Source organism: Esox lucius, chromosome 16, assembly GCF_011004845.1.
Source record: "Esox lucius isolate fEsoLuc1 chromosome 16, fEsoLuc1.pri, whole genome shotgun sequence".
Classification (NCBI taxonomy): Eukaryota; Metazoa; Chordata; class Actinopteri; order Esociformes; family Esocidae; genus Esox; species Esox lucius.
The window spans coordinates 12,675,339-12,695,009 of record NC_047584.1 but is presented as its reverse complement, the minus strand read 5'-3'; the positions used below and the strand labels follow the sequence as shown (position 1 = coordinate 12,695,009).

The 19,671-nt window shown below is 43.0% G+C and overlaps 1 protein-coding gene across 1 annotated transcript in view; it reads left to right on the top strand.

Annotated features, from left to right (window-relative positions):
• Window positions 1-19,671, top strand: part of kcnh3 (potassium voltage-gated channel, subfamily H (eag-related), member 3) — a 114,615-nt gene that overhangs the window by 69,010 nt on the left and 25,934 nt on the right. Inside the window, exons 2-7 of the mRNA XM_010880027.5 lie at window positions 1,346-1,579; window positions 6,705-6,839; window positions 8,472-8,611; window positions 11,282-11,537; window positions 12,400-12,557; window positions 13,615-13,819. Coding sequence (XP_010878329.3) covers window positions 1,346-1,579; window positions 6,705-6,839; window positions 8,472-8,611; window positions 11,282-11,537; window positions 12,400-12,557; window positions 13,615-13,819 — 1,128 coding nt within the window. The remainder of the gene's footprint in view (window positions 1-1,345; window positions 1,580-6,704; window positions 6,840-8,471; window positions 8,612-11,281; window positions 11,538-12,399; window positions 12,558-13,614; window positions 13,820-19,671) is intronic.

Here is a 19,671-nt window from a genome sequence, read left to right as displayed (position 1 = left end):
CTGTATGTTTTGGCTGGTGTTGTCCTTGTCCACAGGAGGAAAGCAATATATTGTTTCCCAATGTGTAGTCCAACAGTTAGTGAATTGATCCGGAATAATTGAACCAGCAGGAGGTGTTAAACGAACTTGTAAGGAAGTATGAAGACGGTTGAATGCTTGTCAGGAAGCCATTAAGAGGGTGATTAAGAGAATGTGTTGGATTTCATCATGGACTAATGAGTGGACTGATGGGCTGATCCTATTGAACAGTACTTAACCTGAACGCTCATGTGTAGCCGGCCACACAAACACACACACAAACACACACACACACACACAGAGAGAGGTGAAAAACACGTGTAAGTAAAAAACACTACAGGTTCTCTTTTCTATTCCCCATATATTGCCACCACCACACCACGCACACACAGACACACACACACGCCAACCTCACACAGTCCGGTGTTTTGATATCCTGTTTATGTTTATGTCTCTGTGATTTAATTCTCCCCTTCCTTCTGCCCACACTTCATTACAGCTGTCAAGTGAAGTCAGTGCCTCCATCTTACATCATCTATACAGCCCAGAGCAGACAGTATAACACAGCTCTCCCCCCTACAGAACCATTACACAGGCGGCTTCCCGAGTGGAGCCCTGCAATCCATGGATCAATAAAAGCACACAGGCCCAAAGTAATGACTATTCAATGGAGGAATATTCTTTGCTGTAGATTGCTTCAGGCTCCAATTGAATAGGTCCTCATGAATAGAAAATGTTCCATTTAACAGAATACACACACACACACACCCAAAGAGACAGGAACCGAGCGTGAAACTCGACATGCGCACACAGACACAGTCCTGTGCTCTCTCACGTCTCCACAAGAAGAGACCAGAGAGCAGAGGCATCAATAAAACAAAGGTTCAAGCCAGGCCATGTTTGTGTCTGCATAAGGCATTATTTTTGAATGGACCCCATCTGTTCTGGCTTTTCAATGAAAGAACAGGAGGTTTTGGCATGTCTGGTAACAGCCCAGTGGGCCTTCCTCTCTGTCTCAGCTTCCCCGCACCGTTTGGAGAACAGGTTACTTCCCGTGCTCTGCGATGACTTTGTCTTTCTGTTTTGCATGTTTTTGACATCTCAGTACAAAGCTTATGATTCCCCGTTGCTTACAAAGAGGAAAAAAGTTGAAACGACAACCTGAGAGTGAAAAGAGACAAGCTTATAATGGATGGTGTGAGAGCATGTTGCTTCCGATTGTTACCAATGTTTCATAATCCACTTTCTTCTCTCTCCATCACTTTCCCTTTGTCTTCCTCTCTCCCTGCCTGCTCCCCCTCCTCCCTCTCTGCCCTCTGCCCTACAGACAGTAACTTTGTCCTGGGTAACGCCCAGGTACAGTCCCTCTACCCCATCGTCTACTGCTCTGACGGCTTCTGTGAGCTGACGGGCTATGCCCGCGCCGAGCTGATGCAGAAGAGCTGTGCGTGTCATTTCCTGTACGGTCCAGAGACCAGCAACCAGCTGACGGCAAAGATCCAGGGGGCATTGGATGACCGAGGGGAGTTTAAGACCGAGCTGGTGTTCTACAAGAAGGGAGGTGAGAGGCCGGATTTTTGCTTAGATCATATGGCAGATAGAAAGAAGACCTCGTGCTGATTGGCGAGTTCCTCTCATTCCGTATTCCACTGGTTGACACCGCCAGACAGGGCTCTAACCAGTGGTCCCTGCTCTTCTGTTTTAATCATCTTAACGGTTGTGTCAATCAAAAGCGTGTTTTACAGAGTTAGAAAATCCAGAGGGGATATGTCCGGGGACATTCGCAAAGCGGATGTATTTAAAGGATGACTTTTGACAAGGGGCCTGGGGAGGGGGCGCCCCATGCGGGGCCTTGGGAGGGAGGGGGGGGGGCCCAGGGCTATTTCTGACGCAGCCATCGGATGTTCCATAACGAGATGAAAGACAGAGAGTTGCACCGTAGTCACCCTCATGACCTCATCAAAGCTTCCTGAGAATGAACCTGAAGCTAGGCCTGTGTGCGTATGCTCACACACTGACTAAAATGGACCGCTCCGAAAATCCCCAAAAGGACAATGAAATAAGACATGTTTGACCTTATGGGTACCTTGCACAATTCTCATATGTAAAAAGGGAACGTCATGTTAAAGGGTTGAGTTAGGGAAGGAGTTAGAGTTGACATTAGTGTTAAGGTCATGGAAAATAGGGAATGCATTTAGAGTCCCCACAAGGATAGAAATCCAAAGATGTGTGTAGGTGTGTTTGTGTCTCCACATAATAACTCAAGCTGAGCCAGACAAATATTTTGAGTGTTATTAAGCTCCAGTGCCTCATCCTTTACGTCATGTCAACAGCCGCATGGTGATTGAAGGTAATTACACTGCCGTCACCCAAACGTCTCCCCCACCTGAGAGAACCCAGTGTTAACCGTTACAGCTGTGTAATGAGACCGTCTCTACGAACACGAACACAAAAAGACTGCTTATCTGGATCATATCACTCATGTTTTGTCCACCACCGTGTTTCCGGTTGTATCCCTAAATTGATAGAATTGCAATACCGCAGCTTCCCGAAAGACCACGACGTGCATCCATAACGGAAGGTATAAAATCTTTGCACATATAAATCGATAGATGTTGCAAAATGTAATCCGATTAAACCGCGACTACCCTAAGAACCCCAGAAAACAAATGAATTGGCTATAATGAATTCTGCACGGTGCTTCAAGGCAGTGAAACACTTAGATCTTACATGGGTAATTTACTAGTTGAAATCTACAAATAACAAGTGTCAATATGCGAGCTAAGTGTTGCTTAAAAGAAAAACGTGCTTCCACTTAATAAGGAATCAAATGAAACCATGGACTGAAGTGGATGAAACCGCGAGCCAGCTGGCTTTGTAGTTTAGGCACGAGCCGCGTTCGATTCAAAGATAATAGTTATTCCCTGCGGTGTTAGTGCCTCAGGAAGGAATCGGCGTGTGGGCAGTCGTGTGCCTTCAGAATCCCAGCTTCTCATCACCAGTGAACACTGTGACTGTATCTGTTGTGCTTATCTATGCGTTAACAATTTATTGATCCAGAAACAGATGTGCCTGTGTTTAATCTGGTGAAGACAAACACATTTCCGCATTATTGCTATGGTTTTGGTTGTGTTAGCCAGCGCTTGACTTGGGCCTGAACGGTCCAGAACTGCATTCCAGTACTTTGAATTTAATTTAAACAGCGTTCCGGTTTCTTTTTTAGGCAAGCCTTACTCACACATTCCTTTTAATGAATGTACTCTAATGTGCGATTTGTCAGTTTCTGCACTTATTGAATCTCATGTCAAGCCAAGTTTATGTATTTCCCATCAGATGTGACAGCGCTAATGTTTAGGGGGTTCTAAGAACATTTTGTTCGATGCCACCGTTCCTCCAAAACATTTTAAAAAAGTGGGACTGAGACTGATACTATTCATTGACAACCCCAAAGCCTGTTTTTAGCTACAGCTTTCAGCCCACACACACAAAAACTTGACCTTGTTCTGCCAGCTGGGTGTTTTGAAGGTAACAGGATCTACAGTCCAGTCACAGTGTGAGGGCAGCCTGACCTTTATGACCTGGGTCACGTGACCTCTTCTACTGCTCTCCTGGCAGTCCAAACTACTGAGAGGATATAACATGCCTAACATCACCCTGCACCTCTGCAGGTAGTAGAGAAGGCATTGAGCATATCATTTACCGCTGTGGTTGTGGGTTGGATTACAATGGCTGGGCGGTAGTTCATTTTTATGTATGCACTTATACTATATACTATAAGACTACCTATAAGGGAATCCGCTGAAGAATATGTAAATGTTAAAGGCTATGTAAATGTTAAAGACTATGTAAATGTTAAAGACTATGTAAATGTTAAAGCATGGTGCGTGCAGTTCCAGAAAAGTGTATTCGATACCCAGGACCACACACATAAAATGGAAGCAAACACGACTGTAAGTCACTTTGGATAAAGCGTCTGCTAAATGGTGTACTGTTATATTTCATGACCAGTCACATTCCTCCATACAGTATGGATGTGGAAGGAGTATTGAAGTACTGAACTGGATGTGCATTTAAACAGTATGGGGGACAGCAGTTCACTAGAAACTAGCAAACATATTATTATTAGGTCCTTATCTCTTGACCAGATAAAGCTGTAAATCTATTTTTATACTTTTATTTGTTGTCATGGGCCAGCTAGTGCCAAACTAATTTCCCTTTCTGAATGACCAAATTGGGGCTACGCTTCCTAAAATGAAAATGCTTTTATTCAATCAAGTAATTCTGCATTCTTGGTGTGCCTCTCTCCATCACTAATCACTGTGTCTGATAGAGAAGAACTGTGATTTGACTCAGGGTGCAGCTTGGCACACACAATACACACACGAGTACACAAACACACATGCTCACACCCACACACATACACATATATGCATGCACTCATGTACACGCACATACCGGTATGCATGAATGCACACGCAGACACATAATGTACAAATGGTTGTTTGGAACTAAGCCTTGCATAGACGCACAAATCCAGATAAGGTGAGTTAGTGACATGTTCTACTCTGTGATTTGTTTTTATTGTCTTATACTGAGACTATGGTAATCAGCATGTCTGTCTCTCTACAATAAGAACATTATCTCATCCTGATACTGGCACCCTCAGCGAAGCTAGCTTTTTCACATTTACTAGATTATTTGATACAGGGACTATATCAGAATTTCTAGCTTTTCTACATTTACAGCATTATCTCATTTTGAGACTATAGCTATAGCAGCGAATCTAGCTTCTCTACTCTACTAAAATGCTGCTCATCTCCCCGCCTGTCGATAGATGGATTGTACTGAAACTATAGATCTATACAGTGGGTACAGAAAGTATTCAGACCCCTTTACATTTTTCACTTTTTGTTTAATTGCAGCCATTTGCTAAAATCTAAAAAGTTCATTTTATTTCTCATTAATGTACACTCAGCACCCCATCTTGACAGAAAAAAACAGAAATGTAGAAATTTGTGCAAATTTATTAAAAAAGAAATACTGAAATATCACATGGTCATAAGTATTCAGACCCTTTGCTGTGACACTCATATTTAACTCACATGCTGTCCATTTCTTCTGATCCTCCTTGAGATGGTTCTACTTCTTCATTGGAGTCCTGCTGTGTTTAATTAAACTGATTGGACTTGATTAGGAAAGGCACACACCTGTCTATATAAGACCTTACAGCTCACAGTGCATGTCAGAGCAAATGAAAATCATGAGGTCGAAGGAACTGCCCAAGGAGCTCAGAGACAGAATTGTAGCAAGGCACAGATCTGGCCATTGTTACAAAAGAATTTCTGCAGCACTCAAGGTTCCTAAGAGCACAGTGGCCTCCATAATCCTTAAATGGAAGATGTTTGGGATGACCAGAACTCTTCCTAGACCTGGCCGTCCAGCCAAACAGAGCAATCGTGGGAGAAGAGCCTTGGTGAGAGAGGTAAAGAAGAACCCAAAGATCACTGTGGCTGAGCTCCAGAGATGCAGTAGGGAGATGGGAGAAAGTTCCACAAAGCCAACTATCACTGAGAAATAAGATTCTCTGGTCTGATGAGACCAAGATTGAACTTTCTGCCGTTAATTCTAAGCGGTATGTGTGGATACAACAGTGAAACATGGTGGTGGCAGCATCATGCTAAGGGGGTGTTTTTCAGCTGCAGGGACAGGACGACTGGTTGCAATTGAAGGAAAGATGAATGCGGCCAAGTACAGAGATATCCTGGAAGAATACCTCATCCAGAGTGCTCAGGACTGGGCCGAAGGTTCACCTTTCAACAAGACAATGACAAGACAAGCACACAGCTAAAATAACAAAGGAGTGGCTTTGGAGCAACTCTGTGACCATTCTTGACTGGCCCAGCCAGAGCCCTGACCTAAACCCAATTGAGCATCTCTGGAGAGACCTGAAAATGGCTGTCCACCAACGTTCACCAACGTTCACCGGAACTGGAGAGAATCTGCAAGGAAGAATGGCAGAGGATCCCCAGATCCAGGTGTGAAAAACTTGTTGCATCATTCCCAAGAAGACTCATGGCTGTACTAGCTCAAAAGAGTTCTTCTACTCAATACTGAGCAAAGGGTCTGAATACTTATGTCCATGTGATATTTCAGTTTTTCTTTTTTAATATATTTGCAAAAATGTCTACATTCTACATGTTTTTTTTCTGTCAAGATGGGGTGCTGAGTGTACATTAATGATAAATAAAATTAACTTTTTTGATTTTAGCAAATGGCTGCAATGAAACAAAGAGTGGAAAATTTAAAGGGGTCTGAATACTTTCCGTACCCACTGTATATGTGTACAGCTTTAAGGTCATTTATATGATATACTCACCACTCATATTCCAGTATCATATATTCCCACCACTCATTTTATGTAACAATAACATGTGGTCAACCACTGGCATAGCTGTCCTTACACGCACCCCCACTAAAAGCACCATCAAGTGGAATTCGTGGTATGTGTTAATGTACTTAACGAATGAAGTGGATTGTGATTCCGACAATAGCAATCAGTGCATCTACCTTTTCTCATTTGACCAATTTGACTCAAGGTGTGGGACAGAGGGATGTCAGGATGTTTGCCAATCTCTGTAGACAGCTGGAAGGGATATTGTTTTACAGAATGTGTCTCTGTGTTTCAGGAACCCAATTCTGGTGTCTGTTGGACATTGTGCCCATTAAAAATGAGAAGGGAGAAGTGGTGCTGTTTCTGGTGTCTCACAAGGACATCACAGATAACAAAAAGAACCAGGACCCAGAGCAAGGCCCAGAGACCGGTGAGTTAGAACTGGGATGGAAACTGACTTTATCTGGATAAGACTGACTTAACCTTGTTCAGAGTCTGACTTAACTTAGATTAGAGTTTGACTTAGTCTGATCTAACTTGGGTTAACTTTGGAGGGAGTAGAGACAGAAAGAGACAGGCAGAGAAACAAAGAAATGGAGAAACTTTAAGAAAGAATCAGACAAAAGAGAGAGACAGGGAGAGAACTGAGAATGAAAGATCTAAGTCTTGAACTCTTGTATACCTTCAAATTATCTTTCACAGCTGTTCTGTCTACCTGACACACAAACCACAAGCCAACATTCTCAATTATCTCAATTCTCATTTATCAGAGGATTCCACTTTATTGAGCTGTATTCCGCTGTACTGGAGGCTGATTCGGTTTATCCCAGACACCACAGTGTGTTATTACATTTGAAAGTAACACCAAATTAATGACAAAGAGTAGCGTGGGAGATAGAGCCAATAAACGAGGGGGAGAGGTGTTAATTGTTTATGTATTCTGATTTATCACCTTTAAAGAACCTCATTACAAAGGGGTTGGACGGCCAGAGCAGTTAGTTAGAGGGGTAAGGGAATGAGGGATGGAGAGTGACGAGGAGGAATGGAGAGAGGAGGCCACAGGGAGTGGCGTAACTTCATTCTGTCCAGTAGGCTCAACTCTGAACTAGTTTGGACATTCCAGAAACATCCCTGCCTACTGCTCTAGGGAACCGGAAGGCTGCATTGTTTGTGTTGACCCTCGTGGCAGGACAGGGCATCGGCTCGGTCTTCACACCCACACCCAATCTATTGTGGTCTGAACCTCCACCACCCCAGCCTCTCTCTTTATCTTTCTATCTGTCTCTCTATCTCTCCACTCATCATTCATTCAGACAGCTTCTTCATGGTAGACTGACCCCTTGCCCCAAACTATGTGAGGGGTCTTATTAACAGCGGTGTCAAGTTGCACCTGGACGTAGAGATGGAGGGATGAAGAGGGGAGCGAGGGAGGGAGTGTGGATTACAGTGTAACTGTTTAGTGTGGATTACAGTGTAAATGTTTAGTGTGGATTACAGTGTAAATGTTTAGTGTTGATTACAGTTTAAATGTCTTTGTGTGGATTACAGTGTAAATGTCTTTGTGTGGATTACAGTGTAAATGTCTTTGTGTGGATTACAGTGTAAATGTCTTTGTGACTGGTCTGGGCCATTTGATAGGCACTCAATGAAATGCTTTTAATGAATTTAGTTTGTAGGAATATAATTAAAGTGAATTGAGTTATAAGGGTGGATACCTTCTAGTGAATAATAAGGACATTTGGAGGGGAAATTAGTAACAGAATAGGGCAATTAGTTTAAGAGGAGATTTTGAAAGCTTAGAATTGGAATAATTTGAAGAGTTTGAAAAATATAATCTTGCAGAATTATGCCTTCCATTTTCTTTCATCAAGAGTTACCTCATAGCACTGATATATTTTACACTTTTGGATATGTTTCCATCTCTTAATGGCTCTGGTTAGGATGGGGTATAATCAGATCTGGGGTCTGGTGACTAATGTATTTTCATCATATGAACAGTATACACACCTATCATCCGATAAAATGCTAACTTGTCAGTCTATGTATTAATGTATTGGTCCAGATGAGGAGACAGGACTGGAGGTGCACAGGGTCACCCGACCCCCAGACTTCAACACCAACCGAAGACGCAGCCGTGCCGTCCTCTACCACCTGTCGGGTCACCTGCAGAAGCAAGACAAGAGCAAGATCAAACTGAACAATGTGAGTAGCCCTGTGACACACACACACACAGCCCCTGAAAGCGCGGGCCCCGACCACATCTCAAGGCGTGCTACGAGGACACCGAGTGAAGTGGCTCTGAGAACAATTCTGAACAGCTCAGCGAAACACACAGTCGTAGTTTCGGACCACATCCGTTCCAACCACGGCGAATGTCTAATGACTACAGCCCAGGGTCCAGGCCACACGATTTACCGTGACAGTCACGTTGCTGGGTATTCATTCTAGCTTAGAATGAACAGATTTAATGGAAATGGAAGCAATCAATAATGGTTACCATGGGCACAGGTGACCAGAGACAGGCTAGTGGATCACGTCTGTAGTAGCTACTGGCCCAGTTCCTTCCATGTTAATCTGTTGAAACAGATTTGTCCCAGTTGTGTAGGACATAGAGTGGTGAATTCACACTGCAAGAGATGAAGGTTGTTGGATCTTACGGAGCAGGTTCCACTTGACTTTGGTGAAAATAGTTTTGCGTTGGTTATTTTTATTTAGACATATAACTTTATTGTCCCTCCAGGAAAGCATCACCACACTCTGAAGTCACATACACATACCATACATTCTCACTCATTAAAACTATCAGTTAATTAATACAATCATAACATTCAGTTAAAACAGGAAGTACATAAATAAAGGTAATAATTCACAGCTGACCATCTCCCTAAACAGGATTGATAAAGAATAAGTCAATAAACAGTAGCTAAGAATGTTCATTTAAAAATCTAAGTTGCGTTTTGTAGTTTTAAGGATAAATTAATGTTTAAATATGTTCTTCTTGGCCATGGGCATTCTGATACGCCACCCAGGGGGAAGCTTTTCAAACTGGGGGTATGGTGGGTGGGAGGGGTCACTAATGACAGTCTTTCTTTTGGTCACCTAGTGAAAAAGGCTACTCAGCTGGGGTTGTGGGCGGCCAATTATTTTACTGGCTGTGTTGAATATGCTCAGTTTGCTTTTGGTTTTAATACCCAGGTTTCCATACCAGACAGCAATGTTGAGTGTCAGAACGCATTCCCCCATACTGGACTATACCCTTCCCAGAACTTCTTTGGTGACCCCAAACTTTAGTTTCCTGATTAAAAACAGTCACTTTACAGTCTGCATTATCTGCAAAGCTCAGCTTGTCATCAATGTTTGAAACACTCAACTACCTCAATTCCTCAACACCCACAGTTTGCTTTTGGGAAACACTTTGATAGATTTTCTGTGAACGACATTCACAGAAGTTTATATTTGATGTAATTCTGCCCGTCAGTTCGTAGGGATCTCTGCACGAGTCAACACCTCCCAGTCTGTGACATCCAAGCGGTCCCAAAGTGCTGCCCAGCTTTGCTCAGTCCATATACATTTATATTTCTCTGAGGGTTCTTCACCTTCCACCCGCTGACACTATTTCGTTAGGAGATGGAGGATAACATTATCCCCTTCCTCAGTTGGTGCTCTGCACGCTGTGTCGTCTATATTCCCAAACAGCACAGATGCAAGTCCACCTAGTCGGACATGTTATGTACTGTTGCAGAGTTGGGAGGTGTGTGGCAAGGGGACAGAGTGTTAAACTCTCCCAGTGAAAAGACTGTCTGGTCAGTGGATCGTGAAAGTGCAGCATTAAAAGAGTTTGTATTCCTTTTCTGCTTCTCCCTTGGTGTTTGGTCCGGGCACATAAACCAAAATAATAGTGATCTGTGCAGATTCGCGTGGTAGATACACACAACAAGAATCTCATATTCTCTGGTGCATACCTGCTCAATGACATTGTACTGTATAGCCGACGTGTTGTTAATTGAGATGTGTTGTCCCCCACCAATTGATTTCTGAGACGTGTTTCTATTTCGGTCTGCCCTTATGACAGTATATCCATTGATGTTTACGTCGCTCTTCTCCTGGAGCCACGTTCTGGTAAAGCAAATTAAGCTGCTGATCCTGAAGTCCTCTCTGAATTTGGCTGCCACCTGGTCCATTTTATAATTTAATGATGGCACATTTGATAGGTTAATCACGGGGAGTGGGCAGAGGCTTCCTGTCCTGCGTAGTCTGGTTTTTAATAGCGCACCTCGGGCCTCGTTTCTTGGTTTTCCTGCTACTTTACTCCCAGACCCATTCAGCCAGTTGTCCTAATATTTCCTCATTTTCAGTCTGAAAAGCAATCAGAAGAACAGGGTCACGTCCACTTTCAAACACGTGACACGCTAGATTCCTTTTATTAACCACTGTTGAGCCATTTGATACCTTATAAACAACCAAAACAAATAAACCGTTCATGCGGGTGTGTCGCAGGATCAGGCAGCAGTGCTGCTCCCCCAGTCGTTTTAAAAGGTTGTCCAACTGGTTGTGCAGCTGACACAGCCCATCTGGATTTATTGACCCAGTGGTCTCTGGAACATACAACCAGATTGGCCCAAAAAGGTCATTTACTGATTGGCCAAACCTCAGATTTTGGGTCCTCTCTTGGGTTCTCCTTTAGGGGTTTGCTGCTGCTGATGTAAAAAGGTCTTTCATTTGATTGATTGAGCTGCAATATAAAAAGAGACAACCAATGCCTGTTGTTCCAGCTCATAAAGACTGGAAAAATTCTAAACCCTTGGTGTGTTGAAATTATTTGGCTACTCTCGTGGTTTGAAGTCCTGTCTATCTCCCTCCTCTTTCCTCCAGAACATGTTTGGTGATAAGCCCCCCATCCCTGAGTACAAGGTAGCAGCCATTCAGAAGTCCCGATTCATCCTCCTCCACTATGGGACTTTCAAGGCAGGCTGGGATTGGCTAATTCTCCTGGCTACCTTCTATGTGGCAGTCACTGTGCCCTATAATGTGTGTTTCACTGTGGTGGGGGGGCGGGATGAAGGGAACTCCGCCCCCCGCAGCCCCCCTAGTGTGAGTGACATCTTGGTGGAGATCCTCTTCATGCTGGGTAAGGACACAAGGGAGAGGGCTAATAATGCTCTAACATTATTCCAACAACCTACTAACTTTATTCTAACATTATATTAAAGTACAGAGTGAACACCACCCTCACAGGTTCTCCATGACATTGCCTTGATGTTTGCCTATATTCCATCCAACAATAATTATTTATCCTTCTCGTACTTAGAACATATTGTGGGACAATTCAGACAGTAATAAAATTCAATGGAAGTGAGTGCTTATGAACACATATTTGTTCATTATTGTATTACCAGACCCTGGTGGAAACTGTCTGTTCACTGTCTGTTCGTCTATCTTGGTCTGTCTCTAGTTATTTTAAAACATGGATCTGTTTCTCACTCTGTCTGACTTTTTCTTTCTGTCCCTCTCTATGGCTCTCTTTCTCTTTGTCTTTCTATCCACCTCTTCATTTTTTTCTCTCACTTTCTCTGTCCATATCTTTCTGTCTCTCTCTCTTTTGCAATTTCATTTCTATTTTTGATCTTTATTGGCATGGGACATATTTTTATTTAAATTACCAGAGCAAGTGTCTCACTCTGTCCCTCTCTTTGTAATTTTCTTAGCAAACTGACGAGCACCATAAAAGTTAACTAACTGCACTGTTAACGACACATCTTCAGTCAAATTAAATGAACCCCTTGCAATGGACTATTTCTCTCAATTGTTTTGGACATGTAATAGCCTTCCTTAATACATTCTATCCTGTTTACCATTTCACCATAAAACAAATGCAATGAAGTCAATAGAGCCGAACCCACAGTAAACTTAAGTGAACCATCAGCAACGTACAGTTTTTTCCCTCGTTTTTCCTTTGTGTTAAAAACAAATGCATTTTGGTTGTTTTACAGATATCGTGTTAAACTTCCGGACAACCTTTGTGAGCACATCAGGCCAGGTGGTTTATGATGCTCGCTCTATCTGTGTGCATTACGTCACCACCTGGCTGTTTGTTGACCTCATCGCTGCCTTGCCCTTTGACCTGCTATTTGCCTTCAACGTCAGTGTGGTGAGTGGGTGTCATGTAAGAGATTGAAAAAGAATAATACGATATTGATTAGTAATAGCTTAAAAACCGTTGATTGAAAAGTAATAGAGTGAAAAGTAAATGTTGTATTTAAAAAGGAAAAGATTGAAAAGTGATCGATTGTGGCGTTGTGGGGTGTACGGTTCAGTCAGTTCCATAGAGAACTGTAACTATGTTTCTATTCAGGATGCAGAATAACTGACACCTATGATATATTTTCTCATCAAACAATGTTGTCTACAGAGATACAGTACACTCTCAGAACAAAGGGTTCCAAAAGATTTATTTGGCTATTCCTGTGAGAGAACCCTTTAAAATATGGATGGATTCCAGACACAGCATTCAGCATCCCAATGCTGGCTTGCCTTTGAAGCTAAGCAGGACTGGTTCTGGTCAGTCCCTGGATGGAAGATCAGATGTTGGAAGTGTTGTCGGAGGGCCTGAAGGGACACTGTTCCCTCTGGTCTACAGATATTACATATCCTGAGTAGGGTGCTGTCTTTCAGGTGGGATATTAAATGTTTCCCTCTCCGGAATCACTAAAGACCCACTGGCACCTATTGTAAGAGTGGGGTGTTAACCCTGGGCTCCTGGCTTCACTTCTGATCTGTCCCTCATCACCATGGCCACCTAATAACCCCCAGCTTTCCAATTGGCTCGTTTGTCCCCTCATCTACCCCACTGTCAGATAATGAGGTAAAACGTGCATTCATGCAAGTCAAGTGTAAAAGTGAGTAGAGCCCTGTTGGGTTCCATGAAGAACTATCTTAAGTTCTATGTAGATCCATTTGTGAACATGATTATGCCCTGGAACAAAAAACCGAAGGGATTCTAGCTAAAATCCAAATGTGTCCTGGCTGGAATCCAAAAGCGTACTTCAAAGAGTTTTCCAAGAGACACAGCCGAAGAACCATTTTAGGTTCGGAGTAGCGCCATTTCTCCCTGAGAGCGTGCAGACACTCCACCTTCTCTTGGCTCTGCCTCGGGGCCGGGTGTGACTTGCGGGTGCCCATGGAAGGGTCTCTGTGTGTCTCCACAGTACTTCGGGGTCCACCTGTTGAAGACTGTGCGTCTCCTCCGTCTCCTCCGGCTGCTCCAGAAGCTGGAGCGTTACTCCCAGTACAGCGCCGTGGTCCTCACCCTGCTCATGTCCATGTTCGCCCTGCTGGCCCACTGGATGGCCTGCGTCTGGTACTTCATCGGACGGAGAGAGATCGAAAACAGCCCCAACGCCTGGGACATAGGTCAGTCAACACGAAATACAGGGCTTTTGTTTGTCAACCGCGACGATGCATTCGAATTTGGGACACCTGGCGCCTGTCTCGCCCTTTTAAAGGGATCTGTCAAACGTTTTTCGGGCTGAGATCGGATGAGTAAATGGCAGCCATGGCGGATGAATCCTTTTTAGGGTCTTCGTTATCCTTACAACAGGTGGTTTTAACAAAGCCAAACCTCGTATTTATTCTACACGCATCGCTCACTACAATATCTGTGCATTGACATCGACATCATTTAACAGACAGTCCTATTCTGAGTGACCTACATTAGTGAGTGTTTACATGCCTTTTGGTTTTTTTATGACACACAAAACAGCAGGCAGAAAAGTGCAGGAGCGTGTCTTGAGTGGGGAAAGGGTACACACTCCGTCTCAGTGAACGAACTGTCAACCTTTGGGAAGGTGAATCGGTGATTAGAGCCTCGGTCCGCATGTCCTGTCCACTCGACCAGCGAGATCCACTGCCTGTAGGTCCGAGACCTGGCCCCTGATCAACCCAGTGACCACAACCACACACACTGGCCAATGATTCAGGAGAGTCTGGATGGAATCTAGGACCAAGTGCCAGTGTGCCATCCCACCAATAAGGAGCTCTATAAAACACCCACAGACACGCAGTATTCATCTCCTGCTCTCTTCTTAGGCACCATGACTCACCAATGCTCCCGATATTAAAAGAGCCTGGAGCTGGTGTGTTAAAGAGAGTAGACAGACTTCCCTCGCAAACACGTAAAGTAGCTTACCAAGGCCTGTCTGAAACCTTCTTTACACTCTGGGGACACCACAACCAGGTTAGGGCAGGGGGAACACAGGGAATAAGAAATGAGAGGCGGAGGGAGGAGGGTGGGTGGGGAGGAGGGTGGTTAGGGAGGAGGGGAGCAGGAGACTGAGAGAGAGAGAGGGTAGACATTACTGTTGTTCCTTGCTGAACACTCCCACAAAAGTCATTTCATAGATGTCTCTTTCCTTTCACCTCTGGGAGAACAGACGTAGGTACACTCATTGAAATATTCATAATTCACCAAGCAAAACAAAATAAATCATCTTTTTTAAATATTGGCACATGTAGGCTACCCATGTAAGGCCCCAAAACATTAGACTAGTGTGGGCAACACATATCTGGGCAGCCCTTGGCTGTAGTGACGTGTAAGTTGGCTGAGCCTGTATTTTTTAAAGCCAAGTCTGAAGCTGTCAGATATAATTAGGTTAAAAACATTCCAGCTCAGTATAATAAGCATTTGTATATTAAACTTCTCAAATTATTTGAGGTGATTACATTTGAAGTGTTTATTAAGTGGTAGACTCTGTTAAAAGTACCTAACACAAACAATGCCAAACCATCCAATAAGCACTGACAGAATCTGTATGCGTGTGCGTGTACGTGCGTGTGTCTGTTGGAACTGTAGAGGTGTTCTATGAATGCCTGCACATACTTTGTCTACAGACACATCAATAATTGAAATCCAGAAAATAACACATCCAGTCAAGGCTTCTAGTGAGTTCCATGCTGGCATAGCCTCAATACTGCCTTACAAATTATATTCAGCTCCCTGAAACCTTATTCTACATGCTTTCTGTGTCTGTGTGTTTCGAACTGATATGGTGTTATTTTTCCAATTTACAGTTGCATGTACTTGTTTTTACTACACTTATGAGCACCAAAATAAATGTTTTTAAATGTGAATGTTAGGTTTATGTTAGGGTAAGAGTGAATTTTAAGTTTATTTTAGGGTAGAGGGGAAAGTTGGGTTTATTTTAGGGGAGGAGTGAATGATAGGTTTATGTTAGGATAGGACTGAATGTTAGTTTTATGCTAAGAGTACATTTTAGGTTAATATTAGGTTGAGAATGAATGTTAGGTTTATGTTAAAGCAAGTGAATTTTAGGTTTATATTAGAGTAAACATTTATATTTGTAAAGGTTAGGGTTAAAGAGAATGCTCGATAGAATAGATAGAAATTCAGATTTTGTGTTAGAGTTTAAGGCTAGAATTTGGGTTAATCTTATATGATGCAGATAAGTCATATAATGGCAAAAGTGAATACTATTGTGAAACAGATTTTTCTTATTAACATCTCTAAGTGTTTAAAACACCTATCACCTACAATTGGACAAAAAGAGCAGTGATTTAGATGAGTGCATCTTAGAAAAATACCCTGGCGATGGCTGTGTCCTAAATATCACTATATGAGCTGTGGTCAAAAGAAGTGCTCTGCTTTGGGCATTTGGAGCCATTCCATTCCACAGTCCTACATTACAGACAATGGAGACTAGGGTCTATAAAGATAACAGGAGAGTGACAAAAGGAGCAGTGACTAATAGGACTGTTTATGATAATGCCAAATACATTTCAAGTATATTTTACCGAGGGCATATAGGAATACGAAACGAGGAGAGATAATTTCCTTCCTATTCTCATGAGTTAATGTGTTTATTTTATTCATACAGCATACAGCCTGAGGATAGGGGCGAGAAAGCAGAGAAAGTCTATAACATATGCACGCACCTTCACAAACTCACAGTTACACTGACACACACACACACACACTCACTCAGTACTTTAACCTGTTGTTTTTATACACTCAGCTTTACCAGTCCATTGCTACAGGTCTAATACGGTGTGAGATCACGTCCATCTCAGACAGGTCTAGAACACTGTGAGATCACCGTCCATCTCAGACAGGTCTAGAACACTGGGAGATCACCGTCCATCTCAGACAGGTCTAGAACACTGTGAGATCACCGTCCATCTCAGACAGGTCTAGAACACTGGGAGATCACCGTCCATCTCAGACAGGTCTAGAACACTGTGAGATCACCGTCCATCTCAGACAGGTCTAGAACACTGTGAGATCACCGTCCATCTCAGACAGGTCTAGAACACTGTGAGATCACGTCCATCTCAGACAGGTCTAGAACACTGTGAGATCACCGTCCATCTCAGACAGGTCTAGAACACTGTGAGATCACCGTCCATCTCAGACAGGTCTAGAACACTGTGAGATCACCGTCCATCTCAGACAGATCTAGAACACTGTGAGATCACATCCATCTCAAACAGGTCTAGAACACTGTGAGATCACCGTCTATCTCAGACAGGTCTAGAACACTGTGAGATCACCGTCCATCTCAGACAGGTCTAGAACACTGTGAGATCACCGTCCATCTCAGACAGGTCTAGAACACTGTGAGATCACTTTCTATCTCAGACAGGTCTAGAACACTGTGAGATCACGTCCATCTCAGACAGGTCTAGAACACTGTGAGATCACCGTCCATCTCAGACAGGTCTAGAACACTGTGAGATCACCGTCCATCTCAGACAGGTCTAATATGCTGTGAGATCACCTTCCATCTCAGACAGGTCTAATATGCTGTGAGATCACCTTCCATCTCAGACAGGTCTAATATGCTGTGAGACCACCTTCCACCTCAAACAGGTCTAAGAAGCAGTGAGATCAGCTTCCATCTCAGACCGGTCTTAACTTGTGAAGTGAAATGAAATACTGTCCACCAGAGATTTATAAAGAGACTACCCTCATCACATCTGCTACATCACAGGAACAACCGTTTCACAGTACCGTACAAAAATTGGGGGTCACTTCAACATTCTTGTTTTCCATGAAAACACATAAAATATGTTTGAATGCTTCCTGAAGCATCTCCCACAAGCTGGATGGGCTTCATGGGCAATTATTATGTACCATACAGTCAAGCTGCTCCCACAACAGCTTCACAGGTTTGAGATCTGGTGACTGTGCTGGCCGCTTCATTACAGACAGAATACCAGCTGACTGGTAGTTCTAGCATGGTTTAGAGCTGTGACTTATACAGACTTTGGGACATGAAAAAAATCCAACCAGGTTTATCCCACACCACTTTAATAAGTTTCTCTGGTCACATATACTTAATTTACATTTCTATGGTGCTGTTTGGAATAACTGAATTTCAGGAAAAACTGTTAGTTAAGAATTGTGTCTTTTACACGGAAACTAAGCTTCAACAATTTGGGTCAGTAAAGCTGATTTGCTTACATTGTCAGAACACAGACAGCTTTTTTAGAATATATATTATGTTTTAAAAGGAAATTCAGAAAGTTAGTTATTTGGAGATAAAGCCCATGACATTAATTTCAAAAGATGCTTATAGAATACTTGCTGTTAAGGGAATTAAACTTTTCATTACAGGCAATTTTAATGTTAGCCGTAGATACTAAAGTTACTAAAGTTTGACTCTAAACTTTATTTAACATAAGGCAATGGTTGCTCATACCATATTTAAATTTAAAACATTGTTTAGAATGTCAAAAGCAAAACTGAAAGTCTTTCTCCTTGAGATACATACTGTTCTGTCATCACTAGAGATCACATAGAGAGAGGGGAGAAAGCATGTTCAAAGTATTGGATAGAGGTCTGTGTTGAAGTTTATCACTTCAGATATCAGAGTAGAGAAGTGTGTGCTATATTCAGGGATTAAGGGACAGTGTTTAAGTTCAGAACCTTGGACAGGAACATAGAGACAGTGTGTAGGTTGAGAACCTTGGACAGGAACATAGAGACAGTGTGTAGGTTGAGAACCTTGGACAGGAACATAGAGACAGTGTGTAGGTTGAGAACCTTGGACAGGAACATAGAGACATTGTGTAGGTTCAGAACCTTGGACAGGAACATAGAGACAGTGTGTAGGTTGAGAACCTTGGACAGGAACATAGAGACAGCGTGTAGGTTCAGAACCTTGGACAGGAACATACAGACAGCGTATAGGTTCAGAACCTTGGACTGGAACATATAGACAGCGTGTAGGTTCAGAACCTTGGACAGGAACATAGAGACATTGTGTAGGTTCAGAACCTTGGACAGGAACATAGAGACAGTGTGTAGGTTGAGAACCTTGGACAGGAACATAGAGACATTGTGTAGGTTCAGAACCTTGGACAGGAACATAGAGATATTGTGCAGGTTCAGAACCTTGGACAGGAACATAGAGACATTGTGTAGGTTCAGAACCTTGGACAGGAACATAGAGACATTGTGCAGGTTCAGAACCTTGGACAGGAATAGAGACATTGTGTAGGTTCAGAACCTTGGACAGGAACATCAAGACATTGTGTAGGTTCAGAACCTTGGACAGGAACATAGAGACAGTGTGTAGGTTGAGAACCTTGGACAGGAACATAGAGACAGCGTGTAGGTTCAGAACCTTGGACAGGAACATACAGACAGCGTATAGGTTCAGAACTTTGGACAGGAACATAGAGACATTGTGTAGGTTCAGAACCTTGGACAGGAACATAGAGACAGTGTGTAGGTTGAGAACCTTGGACAGGAACATAGAGACATTGTGTAGGTTCAGAACCTTGGACAGGAACATAGAGACATTGTGCAGGTTCAGAACCTTGGACAGGAACATAGAGACATTGTGTAGGTTCAGAACCTTGGACAGGAACATAGAGACAGTGTGTAGGTTCAGAACCTTGGACAGGAATAGAGACATTGTGTAGGTTCAGAACCTTGGACAGGAACATCAAGACATTGTGTAGGTTCAGAACCTTGGACAGGAACATAGAGACAGTGTGTAGGTTCAGAACCTTGGACAGGAACATAGAGACAGTGTGTAGGTTCAGAACCTTGGACAGGAATAGAGACATTGGCCCTCATTTATCAAAAGTGCGTACACCAAATTTCCAGCGTACACCCAAAACCACGGTGACTTTGAGATTTATCAATATGGACGTTGGCGTATGGCACTCTCAAATCCTATGCCAGCTCAGGAGGTGGTGTACGCACGTGAGTTAGTGCGGAAATGCGCATGTTGAGTTAT